General features: G+C 39.3%; 1 protein-coding gene across 1 annotated transcript in view; it reads right to left on the bottom strand.

The window, feature by feature from the left end:
- unc119a1 (unc-119 lipid binding chaperone a1) overlaps positions 1-16535 on the bottom strand; it is a 17671-nt gene extending 1136 nt beyond the window's left edge. The window contains exons 1-4 of the mRNA XM_023424052.2: positions 16248-16535; positions 2244-2357; positions 1739-1832; positions 46-218 (exon numbers count right to left, since the gene is read on the bottom strand). Coding sequence (XP_023279820.1) covers positions 46-218; positions 1739-1832; positions 2244-2357; positions 16248-16371 — 505 coding nt within the window. The 5' untranslated portion in view covers positions 16372-16535. The remainder of the gene's footprint in view (positions 1-45; positions 219-1738; positions 1833-2243; positions 2358-16247) is intronic.

Genomic DNA, 16535 nt, shown 5'->3' with positions numbered 1-16535 from the left:
TGTCTCTTGTGCGTTGTGCCTGTGTGCGACTGCTGCGACACTCACTGATTTCCTCAGACAGTGCGGGGAACTCGTAGATGTGCTCACACGTGTTCTTGCTGCTGGGCATGCAGAAACCGAACTCGAAGTCAAAGCTCTTGAGCAGCTGATCGCGGAAGTAGTGTCTCTCAATCATGCGGAAGTTGTTGATGGGCGTGTCACCCACTGTGAACTCCACCCTGCAGAGACACGGTGAGAAAATCATTTTTACCAACCTAGAAACCACTCAAAGATCAGTTTATTTTAATTTATTTTGCAAATTTTGTCTGTCACTTGCAGCGTTTATGATAACATTTTACTAATCAAAGTAGCTGCTGACATATGGGAACATCATTACAACAAAGAAAAACAAAAAGTCAGATGATCACACAGGTTGTCAAGTGAACAGTTGATCCAGATTATCTTAAACACTTAATTCAGAGTTAAGTCCCACTGGTGGGACACGTTGGCCTTGGTAGTGCTGCTTTAGGTGTGTTTTGGTCTGTACTGGACTCAGTCTTCGCCCAACTTTGACAATCTATTACACATGCACAAATAAATTATTGGAAGCTCTAAGACTTCTGATTCTATGTGTGCAAACTCATGAGGTTTTTGTAACTCATAAGATTTGCATAGCGAACCGCAGCTGTGGGTTGCATCTTCAAAGTTATTTTCATGATCTCACTTTGTGTCCAGAATGATAAAATCTTTGCCTTGGGTGAACTCAACTTTTAAATCCAACTGTTCTGCTCTTCTTTTCTCCCTCACTGGATGAATGTAAACAGTCCGCTGTGAAGGGCACGGCGGTAGTTAGCACAGTCTGTAGAAATACTGGATTTAAATGTTGATTTTGCACTGGGCAAACATTTCACCTTTTCTAGGTAAAAAAAGAAAAAAAAAAGAAATGTTTTGATGTACCCCCAAGGTTTGTGTGAGGAACGCTGTGTGAATCATGGAGTTGATGTACACAGTGTTGAGACTACAGGTCAAAGTTAAACCAGGAACTGGATACTTATTGACTTTGTTTTTAATATGAAAGAAGTTTGACTAACTTCTGGAGTTTGTTTGCAACATGTCTGTGGACTGTTCATGTTGTTGATCCATCTGACCTCTTTTATCTTTTTAACAATGTCACTGCATTGCCAGAGCAGTAATTATTGTAACTCTGTGAATACAACGTAATTATTTCAAATAAGAATGACAGTGAAAACTATATAAAAATATCCCTTAAAATGGTTGCCCAGAGCAACAGTGAACACATCTCTTCCCACATGCTGTGTTGAAAAAAAAAACATAAAGTCTATATAATTATAAGGTGCACAAAACACATTATATCTAAAATACACTGAGTTTTTTCATTAAGCCTAGATTATCTAGATGAGTCAGTTGTTGGGTTGGATCGCAGTCACAGTGTAGGAGTCTGATGATGAGCAGTACTCAGGAGCACTGACAGCTACCTGGTGCTTGAGTCAGCAGGTGGGCTGGGCTGCTCTGTATGTTCACACTCATCATCATCAGCCCCTGTCGTCACACTCTGAAGCCCACACACCTCCTACATGAAGTAGGTGTCCTCTGTCAGAGTAGCGGGGTTGAACAGGACATTATTGCATCAATGAGCTTATTCACAGTCTCAGGACATTTGTCTCTATGTCTCTGTCCCTCTCACGCAGTCTTCATTTCTTATTTGGAGGAAACAAATACACACTGAACTTTCACTTACGTGGCTCCAACCTGCCGCAACTGCAGGAAGGCTGGGGTGAACTGGTATCGGACAAAACGGCCAGCGTTGGGGTCACAGTGCTTTTTACCTCCCGCTTAAGTTTAAAAGAAAAAAAAAAAAGAAAGAAAAATGCAGCCAGGGCTTTGAAATCAAACTTCTCCAATTCATTATTTCACAGAGTGAGACAAATGTTGTTGTTTTTTTTGTTTTTTTTTTTAGTGGAGCTATAGCTCACTGTACACACAATCTTTTCCTCTCACAATATTATGGGCCTGTCAAGATAAAAATCCATTATTACATTTTCTATTATTATCATCAATGTCCTCTGCAGCATCACGGGGACAAGAAAAATATAAAATAACATTTGAAATACTGTTTAAGGCACGATATGAAGAGTGAGATAAAAATACAGGTAGCTGAGGAAATTTAAACATTGACTCAGTCTGGATAATTATTATTATTATTTCTACATCTATCAATCAAGTCTTTGAAGTTTGGAGCTGACCTGGTGTTGGGGGTTTAGTAATCTCAAACAGGACTGTCCCTGTTTCCATGTCGCGGATCTTAAACCTGGTGAAGTCGATCATGTGGACGTTTTCTTCTGGAGAACAAAGATAATCTGAAAAAAAAGAGAGAAAAGAAGCTTTAGGTCTAGTTCTTCTTTTTTGATTATATCACTGTGAATAAAGCAAACCCTTCATGTCGGGCATCAAGCTGTAAATTAATTTAAAAAAAAGACTGTCTCCTCTGTTGCCCTCTGTCAGGACACAGTATAATCTCCTGTTATGAGCATGTCTGAATTTACACTACAATACAATCCACTTGCCTTTTTTTGGATGCTCACCACTGTAACCTCACTATACTTCCAGGGAAGCTATTTTTCTTTCTATTCACCAAGAAATGACACCGACAATAACAAGACAGTGTCTTGCATCTCAGCTGCACTAATAAAAGCCCAGAGAGCAACCCAGGTCACACACTGTGAACTGTCAGGCCCATTCAAGGGGATGGATACTCAAAGCAGAAGAAATACACACCACAGCTTTGTGTTGAGCAGCCAAGTCATTCATCTTCTGTGTCTGCACTTGTTACATAAAGTTAAACATATCCATCCAATTTCAAACTGAAGAATCAATCCTACTGCTTTTGGTGTGTGAGTAATTTATTCTAGTTGTCAGTTTGCATATACCAAAAATAGTCAGGACAAGTCAAGTCAGTTTCATTTTTAAAAGCCAATCTCCCAAACATGTCTAAGAGGGCTTTGCAATCTCTTTATTACACAACACTTTTTATCCTTAGACCCCTGATTCTGATGAGGAAAAACTCACATAGAAAAAAATCCTTTCAAATGAATAAACCTCAGGAAGAGCAACAGAGGAGGGATCCCTCTGCCAGGACAAACAGAAATACCACTGTACACATTATCTCACTGTGTGCACGCACTGTATATTAGTTGGATTTAGTGTTAAGTTTCTCCCTCTATTTCTCTAGTCTTTCCTCCTTAAAGACATGGAAACAGCTATGAAGTCAGGAAATTGTTTTATGTATAAAAAACCCAACAAGCCTGAAAGTTTGCAGATACAATGTACCAAATAAAACAACAGTCATTCACTCATTCACTCGCTGGTTAAGCAGAGAAGAAATGCTGAACCTGGATTGCCCTCAAACCTTTTTTTACTATATATTTAATTATTTAAGTGCTCTATTTTTTTCACATAATAAAACAAAATGTTCAGAATGAAGCTTTTTAGTATTTACAGCTCATATGTAATGCAGCGTACTACACATTATACCTTACGCTGGTGATAGTTTACTCTACCTAATGTGTGGGAATGCTGGTTACATCTTTAACCTTGATGATACAGTAACGCATCACTGGGGAAAAAAACAAAAACATCTTATGTCAACACAAAACACAAACTTGAATCTCGTGACTACAACACTGGTGAAGTGGATAGTTTCCTTCGTACCTGTGATACTGAACATTTACTTTGAACTTATTACTTTTCTCTAACATACTCTGCCTGCAGTGAACAGCGGGACTGTCACGTCCAGTGAGCACAAGCCCAGGGGAAGACAGAAACCCAAGTATCCTGAGCAGGGTGACAGATTTGGCCACGCTGGCACTGTGTGTGTGTGTGTGTGTGTGTGTGTGTGTGTGTGTGTGTCTGTTTGTGTGTGTGTGTGTGTGTGTGTGTGTATGTGTGTGTGTGTGTGTTTCTCTCTCTCTCTCTCGCTCTCTCTCTTTCTGTGTGTGTGTGTGTGTGTCCATCTATGTGTGCATGTGTAAGCATGTGTGAGACACTCCCCTCCCAACGGGGCAGGATTAGACCTAAGAGGCTTATTTTGTTTTACCATCACATGGACGAACTGGTTGGGAAACACACACACACACACACACACACACATACACACACACACACACACGCACGCAACTACTATCTCATTAGGGTTATGGTAAGGGCAGTTATTACTGGCAGTCTATGTTGCGTAAGCCTTGAAGGTTCTTTCTTACTTTACTTTCTCTCTTTGTTTCTTACACTGACTTCATTATCAGCACACATGAAAATATCTGTGTATTTGCGCACATACCTATGTTCACACACACACACACACACACACACACACACACACACACACACACACACACACACACACACACACACAGTTACATCCTCTACTGTTTTCAGGGTTAGGGAGCAGATGGACCGCACAGGCTTTAGCCACCTGCTTGAGGATATTTATAGACGTTTTCATAAAGTACAGAACACTATACCTGACACCTTGTCTAAAAATGTCCCTGTTGTGAAACAGCACTATTTAGAGCCTGCTATTTAACACAGTGGGTCAACACTGGGGTAAAGCAAGGTGAAAATCCCAGATTAAAGGAAGTCTACAACCTTCTGACATTAAAACTACAGCAAAGATGACAAATTTCGTGTTCTTAAGCTGTGATGCTCGATTAGGCTAATTAGATCATTATTTACAGAAGTGATAAAGTCAGACTGCATCATTGTCGAATAGCGAGAGTATAATCTTTTAGTGTTTCTCAATGCTTCACTATACGAAGGGATCTTGTGATATCCAAGTGAGTAAGTTTATTTATATAGATAGCAGAACATCACAAAGTGCTGCATAATTAAAACAAAGCAACAGACAATTTTAGCTTTAAGACAGTAGCAGCCCTAATAGAACTGTCTACATTAAGACTCTGCTATTATGCTTCTTTTCAGATCATCATTCGTCACATCCATGTTTTTATGAATTCTGCATTACAGCATTCAAAATACTGCTTTCAGATAAGTCACAGTATTAAAAGAGTGGTCCTCAAAATCTAAATCAAATCATGTTAAAATGGAGCTTATTTCAATATTTAAAACTCTTTTATGTTAGTATAACCCTTTATATATAAGTGAAGAATGTTATGTAATCTTTAATTTGTGTAGCCATAATTTTGTTTTTAGTCCAAAAAGCTTGGATGACTGTGGTTGTAAAAACATGTCAAGAACTAATGGGTCAATTAGAAATTACTGCAGAATAGCAAGTAGCTGCTGATGGGAGAGAGGCTGTCTGTATATACAGTCTGTATGCAAGTGTGCCGAGAATCCATGTGCATGTGCAAGGAAGTACGCTTGCAGCTGCTGCATCTTTCTGCACATGCATGGCAGAGTGCACAGGACTCATCTGTGGTGATGAATTCATGTTAACATACTGTAGATGTGAGTGGAGTGTTTCCATGGTGAATGTCACAAGACTGGTCAAGAGATTTCCATGTAAAGCTGCTCTGGCACAAAAACGCAAAGTCTCTTTATGTTGCCTTCCAAACTCCAGTAAGAGGGTTAGAGAGCTGCTGTTTGATGCAGTGCCCTCTAGTGCCAGTTCATTAGATGTGAGGCGCTTATCTGCTCTGAGAATATTACTATAAGCTCACTGTTAGTTTGGGACTGCAACAGCAAGAAAAAACATTCACACACTACTTATAGAGCACCTGCATGCTATGTGGCCTGAATGTTATCATTGAAGAGAGTTAGTTTGAAATGAACACAAGCATTCAAATCCTCTTGACTGGAAGATAAAAGTCATAAACTTAATCAAATACTGTTGTATAATACTGTGCAAAACTGCTCTCTTCAGTTCACAGATATGAACACTGTATGTCTGTTCAGCTCAAAATGCAATTAATTTAATATGGCAATGAGTGATGTATAAAACTCAGTATCCTTAATTTAATCCAAACTACTTGGTGTATTTGCAGCCTCAACATGATTTTCACAGTGAAGGATTTGTGTTTTATGTTAAATTGATGTTTGTCTATGCATAATGCTGCTGACACTTTGAACTATGCCTAGTTACCATGCAACATTGGAATGGGAGTCGGTTTTTATATTTATATATATATGCCACTATTAAAAGAGTTTTCAAAACCACGTGTTTAATTAAAACTAGGTTATTTTCTTCTAAAAGATTACAAAGTAAGGTTTGGTGGGAAATCCTAATTTGACCAATGAACTCGCTCCCTGTCATTTGCGATAACCTGCATGAGTTACGTCATTTTTTTCTTAACCTTTTAGCAAGACACGAGTTTTGTTCAGCGAATGGACGATGCAGTTAGCGGCATAATGTTCAACAAGCCCAAAGAGAAAAGCGGTGCTCAGGAGAAGAAGGATGAGTTGACAACAGGGTGAGTTTACTGCCGAGCTGTCGATATTAGATAACTTTTACCCATCATGCTTCAAGTTCGTCGAATAGCACTGTTTACGTGCAGCCGGAGGCTAGCGTTAGCTGAGTTTGCTATACTCTCAACAGAGCAGCAGAGGCAGGAATCTGGACTTGAGCTGTGTTGTTAATGGCTTTGCTGCGCGCGAGACCCGGGGGATGAACTCCTAATGGGCGTGTACAGGTTTCTCTGTTTATGGATGCGGTTTAAATCTACAGCAACGTAATTGTTACCTCCTATATGTTGGAAAATGCTCAGCTACTATGATCAGTGTGTGTGTTACATGTGGCCGCTGTGTCATTGATGATGAATTCTATAAATGCAAGTGATTGAGTGATCAGGTGCTGTCATTTATACAGTATAGACCTATAACTGACACACTGTGTAAGCTTCGTGTTGATTTGTTACTGTTGGTTGGCTAAAGCTATTTCAGATGTTTGATAGTTGCTGTGTGGTGTGGTTTGAGTCCAGGGCTGTCTGTTAGTTAATCAATTTGCCTAGGAGGAATCCACCAACCAAGCGATCATTGTTCATTCACACATGGTCTGCAATTAAATTATATAATTCATACTGCACAATGTTTTTCAACATCACAATAACATATTACTCATGAGCTTCTGATAGTGAACATTGCTTTACTGGTATAAAGGATCTAAAAAACATGATTATATCTAACCATGTAGAAGCTCACAGCTAAAACAATATACGGTACATTTTAACAACAACATAACATGTCTTTCTGGAATGCCATGTCACGATTATTCAGAATGATCAACAGACCTCAATATGGACTATTGTCATTAGAAACTAGGCTGAAAATCCTTGATAACTGCATCTAGGAGCGGGTGGGTAAAGAAATGGAGAAAGCGCTCAGAGGCAGGACCAAAACATAAGGACACTGTTTTCGGCATTGTTTTGCACTACATGAAAATTAAGAATATCATCTTGACACTATGAGGGTAGAATGATTCCACACATACATGTTCATACCTTAGTTCTGTCTTCCTTTTTTCCTTCTTATTCTCACACACACACACACACACACACACACACACACACACACACTCACACACAGCGCTCCACTTCACTTCCTTCAACACTGTCACCTAGCAACACTCCTTCTGATAGTGTGCCAGCTCGATTAGTCTGTCTTTTTCTTTCCCCTCATCCACCTGGCTGCTCTGCAACAACAAGGTGCAGCAGCGAATCAAAGGAGAGTATCTTGGGTTTTGGCATCAGTGGTATGCTAATGATATGTTCCACATCTGGGATCTGATGAAGGTATACCTGAGGCCTCCTCCTATAGAGGGCCTACTTGATTTCACAACCCTGAAGCACTGGAGCAATAAGATTGTGCAGATTTGATGCAGAATATTATGAGGATGTGTTTCAACAGTGTCTTCAATTACAGTATGGCTTGATAGAGTACAATATATTTTATTGTCCCTGTGGGGAAGCATGTCCTTAGCTCCCGGCACAGATGATCTGCTATAATTACACATGAGGAGGGATGCACAATTCTGGATTTACTTTCCATAACTTGATTTCCATGTATCTGATTTTTTGTTTCAGCATTACAAAGGATTTTGTTGTCTGGTTTCAAACAATCAGTCTTATCTGTGTAAACACACATTAGTCATAGACCCAAACACCAACAGTAGATTCTTGTTAGACATTAAACACTCATAAATCTAATAACATTTTTCAATCTGATGGAATGAATCAAATCAATACAATCCTGAACAGATCGGCAGCAGCCTGTATAAATGGAGTAAAATTTGCAGTCTTGCTGTGTTCCTGTATTCAGATACACAGAGCCAGTCTGACACTAAAATGGCATTCATGAAGAGCAAGCGAGCAGCCACTTATAGCGCCTTAATCCCCAAGATTAGCCCGGAGTTACAGACTTTCAGCCACAGGGATTGACTTCACATGCCTTATTCTTTCCATTTGACTCTCTGTGGTCTGCGATCAGTGCTGAGACTCTGTGTTGAATTAATCCAAACAACATGAGGAAGAACAATGCGGACATGTTTACTTTTCTTTATGTTAAAATAATCCATAGCCAAAGGCAGCTAGTGACATTAGCATTAAGCTTGATGTTCACATCATGATGTACAGCGCACCTGTGTATGGCAGGCTGTTTCATGTCTCTCCGTTATTAGCACCTGTAGGCAAACTGGCAAACGGTGAGGTTCATGGAGATGTTGAATTCTGAGCATCTGAATGCAGATGAGATTCTTTCGTCTTATCTTTCTCTGGCCTGCCATCACCGAGTGGGAATAAATAATGTACCTCAGTGGAAGGGTTTTATGAGGACATATATTTTGATCCAAGCTCTGAACCATAAGGCCAGTCACATAAAGAAAAAAAGTCCTTTTGCTTCCTTCAACCATAAATCAATAGTTAGACTTTACAGGAAATATGGTTATTTGCTTTCGTGCTGGGTGTTTTTGTATGTTTACTAAATATAAAGACAGGAAACAGTGAATTCCACCTGCACCTGCAAGTCTCACTAATTAACATGCTATATCTTGTTAGTTTAAAAATGTTCAATCTTCAGAGGTGCTGGTAGATGTGTTTTGTTACCTTTTGACAAAGCCAGGCTAGCTGTTTCCCCCTGTTTCCAGCCTTTATGCTAAGATAAACTAATCACCTGCTGGGACTCATATTGATCCTCTCATTTAACTGTCAGTAAGAAAGTGTATTTCCCAGACTGTTAAACAATTAATTTTTTTCTTTCTTCAAAGGATTCAACACATTGGAAAATCATGTTTCTAAAATGAATTAAAAAAACTGCAAAAGTAAAGATTAAAAAGATAATCTTTTCACTTGGCCTTAAATATTCTCAAGGATCTAAGGGTTTTGTAATAACTAGAGTTTGGTTACAACTTGGATTTATGTACTGTGCAGCACACCATGCATGAACAGTAGCACACTAAGGAGTGTCTGTTCTTCAGGTGAACAGAATTACACCACTTCATTACAGAGTATGATCTAACCTCTGTGTCCCCAGGCGCACACACACACACACACACACACTCTCTCTGACCACTCTGACAGTTAGGTTCAGGCTGTGAGAGGAACCTGGAGGGACACTAATGATTTATGTGTCTCACTCCCTCCATTCTTTCCTTCATCTCTCTGGATGTGATCTATAAAGAGAAAAGCCTTGCGGACAATGCCAGTTTGTACATAGGAAGTTTTGAGAAGGAAGTGCAGTAGTTATTCTGTAAGAAATATACGTAGATCAATCAATAAATGCTGCATCTTCAGTAGAATGCAGTAGAATGGTGTAATATTTGTAGATTAAATGCTTTTTTTGATAGGAATTAAATTCAAACCAACCCTGCAAGCAAATAATAATCAGATAATAAATAAATGAATAAATAAATAAATGTGAGTCAAGCTATTACTGCCTCTCCAAGCGAGCTCCCACTTACAACCCCTTTGTACAGCAGGTTACTGGAAGCAACTCTAATTTCTACCTCTGTACACAACCAGGAACCTCGAAGAAAGCACATTCAGTGCTGAGATAAAACAACTCCCTGTTATATTATGCTTAAACCAATATCTGCTTTTATGAAGTCTCTAAATTTCATTCATGAGAAGAGGTTCCTCGTGTAAGTCTACAGGCATATAGTTTGACCAATTATGCATGTATAGATAGTTATAAACATGCATGATAAGAAAATGGTCCCAGTTCTGCAGAGATTGAATTTAATGTAGAAAAGCATGTCCTCAAGCTGTCCAGCCTGGATCAAAATGATGCACGTTATGAAGAGCCTTTTGGCTGACATAGTGATCTGGCAGGTAGTAGCAGAGAATCATGGGAACATCTGACTGTGGAAACAGGTTAGCTGCTAATGTCTGCCTCTGTGATTTCTATTAAGGAGTTTCTAGGGTGTTTCAAGGAAAGAGCACAAGCCAAATGTTTCACTAATGAACTTTTAACATTCTACTCCAGTAAGGTCTTTAGGATTATTCTCCTCTTACTGGTTACAACAGGATCTTTGGGGCATCACAGAACTTCGGTCAGATGATGAGCCATAAATATCAGCACCAGCTGGTAATCACAGAGTCATTGGTATTGATCAATGACCCTATCAAACTCTGAGACTGATTTTGCTCTATAACATAATGCACCTTTACAATAATAACATTTGTAGTATTAAGTTGACGTGGTTCTGAGTCTAACAGCTGCCTGGTTTCACACAAGTAATAGACAGTTGATGAGATTGTGCTGATCACTGATGTAGATGCAACAAGCCGTCTCTCTCTTCATGTCAAATCACTCTGAAAGAGTAACCTTGTGACAGCTGTGCATGGGAGATTAAGAACTGGCTACACCAATCAATTTTTAATTAAAGCTGTATCTATTGTGTTGGCAGACATCACAGAGTGGAAATCCCGCCTGATGTAGAAAAAGCATTGCTCTGTGTCCCAGACTTATTAAAGGCCAAATAATTGATCACCCATTAGTGTAGGAAGGAACCAGGCTGTCCTGAGTAAATCATCTGAATGAAGCAAAATTACACCCCAATGTAAATCCTTACCCACAGTACAACAGAGATCTAGTGTAGTAGAGCTTCTCCCTTTCGATTGCATAATAATTCAAATTTTGTTTTTACCTTGTGAAGGTCTTTCTTGTACCTGTCTGTAACTGTTCTTGGAAAGCATTTCCGTGTTGCTGTTGTGTAAGGTTTGGACATTTACTCACTCGTGTAGTAAAGAAGTTTGAATGGTAGATCTAGTGAGACCAAAAGAGAGCGTAAAATTATATGGAACTGCTGAAATAATATCACTGATTGTAACTCATCCTTTGGAAAAAACATATTATATTCTAGATTCTTATTAAGAGATTTACTAGATTTATCATTATTAAACACTTAAAATATCAAACGATAGCAGCTTTAAATCATGTAACAATATAAATGGTCGTTCATTTGCTATTGATGGACACTTCATTTAGATACCAGTATGCTTTTAAACAAAGTGCTTGTCAGATCATTGAGCAGCATGTGACACACTTCTCTCACACCCTTCAGAGCTCAGGGGCTGCATTGGACAACTTTTGTAACTTTTGAAACTGACAAGCTGACAAGCATGTTCACTTATCATATCAACTGGTCAGGTGTGCGGAAGTGAGAAAATATACAGTATGCTCTCAATCTCTCTCTCTTTTCATTCTCTACAAACAATCTCTGTCTACTTTTGTGTATACAACTTAGTGTAACACTGTGAAGGCCTTTGAGAACAAATGTTGTTTTGTACGAGTGATGGTTTTGCTCCTCTCTATGATCACAGACGTTTTTGCCCCATCTTCAAGTATGGTCAATCTGAACACCTTATTCTTAAGACTTTGTTTTGTTTGGAATCTGTACACACCCTAAGGGCCAGAATAACAGGACCAGCCAACCTGACAACTTACTAAACTACTTAGTAATGTACTTAAAAATACCATATCTAAGACCTTCCTCAATTTTCTCAGTTGCCTATAACAGCATGTGGACTGATTTCTATGTAAAGGACTCCGGTCAGGTTTTCCAGGAAAATCGTGCGTTGCCTCGATGGCTCTCTTATACTCCCCTACAGTGTTAACCAAGTGCAACACTAGTTAATGTTTGTGTAGAAATGGAGTCTGCTAACACCGACACACAACACACACTCCTGCACAAACTCCACATAAGCACAAAAAACAACAAAAAAGTGTTATATTGTAAAGCCTGTCTGGCCAAACAGGAATGTCACCGACTTTGGGGGAAAACTACGGTCAACATCAGCTGAGAGCGACATTAAGGTTTTAGTCAGTCAAACTATAGTCTTGCATATCCAGACTTGTCTCCACACTTGATATAGTCTAAATTATAGTTTATAGTCAAAGTATAGTATATCAAGTCTATCAACATGATACCGGTCAATCACGATGGACTGGCCGTCGGGACTAATCAGTCCCTATCAATCCCATTCAAAACTCCACTGCTCTTTCTTCTTCTAGTAATGTTTAAATTGGCATGATATGAGCACCACACAGGGATGAATTTCTTTCCCAGTCCAACCATCATGTGACTGTTTTGGCTGATGCCCTGGACGCTTTTGTTCAGTGTGAGCAACAGGATCCTGAATGCTGGTCACTTAATGGCCAGTGGTGTCATTAATAAGAGTTTTCTGAATGTTACATATAGCACCTTTAAAGAGTGAAGGTTAAACTGCTTATTCAACTACTTGTACGTTATCACTATTTTAGAAAGTTCTTAATTAAATTACTTTGGAAAATATGCACTAATAAAGACAGCTGTGAATTAAGCTCTAAAGATTTAGGAGCTCATAGAATAACTTTCAAAATTTGAAGCCTTGTCTTATCGCTAAATGAATCCACAAACCACGCAGTTAAAATATTTAAAGCATATGGAACAGTCATCTACCTTTAAATGAGGAAAATCTGAGTAGGACTATCGTTTGGAAAAATGCTGGTAAGCCTCTCTGAGCCACTAGCAATTCGAAGTGTTAAACAAAATAAAGTGCTTCTCAAGTGCAATAAGTGCATGAAATGCAAAAAAAAAAATAAAACACTAATAGTTTTGGGAAGAGTCATTTCTTCAAAGTATATTGAATATAATATAATATAAATGGAATATTGGTCAGAGGAATGTGTCCCAAGCATGGTGAAGGACCATTGAGGCTTCATGAAATGTTGTCTGACTGTAAAGTAATTGCCTCTTATTTGTTGCTTTGTTAAGCTTTTGTGAGAAGAAGATGGCTTTGATGAACTAAAAAAAATCGTTTTCACATTATGAGGCTCCTGTTTGTTCAACGTTATCACCTTCTCTCACTCTCCACCTGCAGTTTTAAGCCTCTTCAAGCACCTAAATGGTGAGTTAGGCCAGGTATCTGTAGCTCTGAGGTTTCTATGAACCAACGGAGGAATGTATCTTTATCTGTACATTTGAATACTCTTGTAGTCAAATTAAAAGACCAAAGAGCATTTTCAGTAAGAGGCATGTTTTTCTCTTTTTATCAACAGGCAATTCTGACTGCTCTCTCCAGTGCACTTACATGGAAACACAATTAGACATGGTGGATGAGAGGAAAGTGGGCACAACAGAGAAGTAAATAACATGTTCAACACCAAATGATTCCAGGAATGCACCTAACATGATAATTAGTCATATAAAAAAATACTCCATATGCTGATTGTAACCAAGGATAACTCTGTCTCACACTTCAGTTGTGCGTAAGTAATTATTGTAATTCTTGTTACTATACAGTCACAAAATGACATTTACAAACATGAGATTCATTTGGCAGCAGCAGTATTTCTGTTCATGTGTGTCTGCCTGCGTATAATAAACCATCCATCATGTAAACAGTAAACTGATAATGTGCCATTTTTCATATCGCAGCGGCGCTTCTCATCTGCCTGGATTATATTTCTTCTCCTCTCAGCCTGTGTTACAATGAGGCTCTGTGCCTTGCTTATCAGCTCTGAACCACCGTGACAGACTGGAGCTGGGCTGCCCCAAAATGGTGGCATTTACCTCCCAAAAGCACAACTGGAAAAGTCATTTACACTGCAGGGTGAGGCATTTTCTGCTTCTCCCTTCCCCAACTGCGATTTTCTTTCTCTGGCAGCAGAAAATGATAGCCTGAATTGTGCGGCACTCTATGCTTATCTCTGTGGTGTCTGCCTTTTGTCTGGTCTGCCGTTTAAAATGGTTGGGCCTCGGGGAGAAATTTTAACATGAAACCACGAAACAGTTTCAACATCAGTTCATTTGTATAGACTCAAATATCATCCAGCTATGGTTCAGATGAAGAAATTTCATTGTTGACAGGTTACGGAAGCCATCTTTGATCATCAAGTATTTGTGAGAAGCCACTAAATAAATGGCAAGGGAGCACGACAACTACGTTTCTAATCTGATGTCCACAATATAAACAAACTCACTTACACTGAAGGGTCATTAATTACCTGAGGTGTATCACGTCATTGCAGAATGCTGCGTTACAGCCCTCCTCACATAATCCAGATTACATGTCAGCGGAGAGCAGAGATTACTGCACCATCATGAGTGATTTAGGTATTATCGCACTGACGCAGCCCGAGTATTGCTTTTCTGCTGAGGGGATACCAAATGAAAACAGATGTGATGGTGTGAGAGAGGATGAGAGCAGAGACTTGGTGTTAAAATTGTTTGGTTTTGTGTCTGGGAGGGGGTTCAGTTTTGACCCCAGATTTCAATGGCAACCACTGCTGTAAATATGAGTTAATGAAAATCAATGCAAACAAACCTCTTACAGTATGAGAAAACAATAATAACTTCCCTGTGTTGTCAGTTCATTGAAAGACCAATCAATCAATCTGAGATTGAAAGCAGTATTCACTCCTGTTCTTTGAATGTTGGCGGTGTTGCGGCCTATTATATTATATTGAATGATTTTTGGGGATGTAAAGGGGTTTTATTAATCATACTGTATGTATTTAGAAATTGGGTTAAGGTAAGAAGAAGTGGTAGGATTCAGAATACCATTAGACTTTGACAGAGAGTACACAGAAAAAAAATTCCCTAATACTTTATATTTTCAGAGATTCCAATCCCCTCTCACGGTCACTGACAATAGTTTGCTCACATTTCATGATGAAGCTCTTGAGATGAGGTCCAAAGTTCCAAATAAAAAGCTGGTAATCTGATCTTTTTGTCAATATATCAAATTAATATTTCAAAAGTGAATAAAGAACTGTCATGCTCACCACTGGACTAATGAATTAGATTACACAAACCATATTTCGTATATATCGGTAGTGGCTCAGCTTTAACTTTTGACTCCAATGCTATCTCCATAAACTTACACTCCACAGTACACTGAGTGGACTGAACAATAAGCAATTCACTAACTTGATGGTCTGAACCACCATCATAAAACATCTTGGTCAGCAAAAGCATAATATAATATAATCTGCAAAAAATCCTCCATGTGACAGTGTGTGATATTATGTAATAATATGGGGGCTTGAAACCAGGCCTACGAGTTGACTTACTGCAGCCTACCCTGTCCTTTCCATCCATGATATAACATGGAAACAGCTGCCATAATATGTTAAACAACTGGCTGATAGTATTCTTCTCTTGTGTTTGTTCCAAGCTGACTACTGTCTGTGAGGAGCTATAATCAGCGGATCACATCTCTGGCCACCTGTTACCTCAGAGCCACAGGTGCCTTGAGGTGAGGAGGTAGTAAGAGCCAGTTTTATTTATTTATTTTTTTTTAATTGGCACGATTTGAGAAGCTCACCAGGAAGTAGCCTACACACAGTCACCTTCAATGTCTGTCAGTGCCTACACATTCAGACACAGAGAGATGCAAACACCTACAAACATGCAAACCTACTGAAGCATTAATTGTAACACAGGTAAATTCAACAAGCTGTTTCTCTCATGAACAGAGGACTGCAGTTATCTAAGGTCCAATCCCCACAAATAGTAACTGTCCTTGTGTAAGAAATTAAACCTGTAACTGCTCACTGACTGTGATAACACTGATTACAGGCAGTTAGTCTTATTTTAAGCTGTAGACAGTCTTTGAGGACGTTTCAGACTGTGTCGCTGTCCATGGTATCTGTTTGTAGTTCCTCAATACAAACAGTAAATGAACGCAGAGAATGTTATGTTACAGTAGAAAGACACTAAAATAGGAAGCAACAGCAGATGGGTTGCACTAATCTCCTCTAACTGTGAGGCTTTAACTACCCTTCCCATCGTGCCAATTACTGTACACTAGCAGGTTACTTACTCTTGGTGATCTTCTGTAGCCCAAGCACATCCTCGGGCGTTATTACGGTATTTCTGCGCAATTCTTCTTCGGTTGTAACTGGGATCCCCATGTCTGATGAGTTGCAGCCTTGCTGCACTTTCATGTCCGACAGAAGAGGGCTGATCGGTGTGCACCCTGACAGGAACTGAGGCTTTCTGATGCTCTCGGCGTCGTCGCCGCAGGAGCCGATTTACTTGCGTCGGAGCCTTGAGTGACGCGCTGCCTAATACAGCGTACAGCAAACAGGCTCTGTGCTGCTACAAGAAT

The sequence above is a fragment of the Seriola lalandi genome, unplaced genomic scaffold, assembly GCF_002814215.2.
Source record: "Seriola lalandi dorsalis isolate HSWRI2012SDOR001 ecotype SW California unplaced genomic scaffold, Sedor1 jcf7180002054703, whole genome shotgun sequence".
NCBI lineage: Eukaryota > Metazoa > Chordata > Actinopteri > Carangiformes > Carangidae > Seriola > Seriola lalandi.
This window is presented reverse-complemented; position numbering and strand designations above follow the sequence as displayed.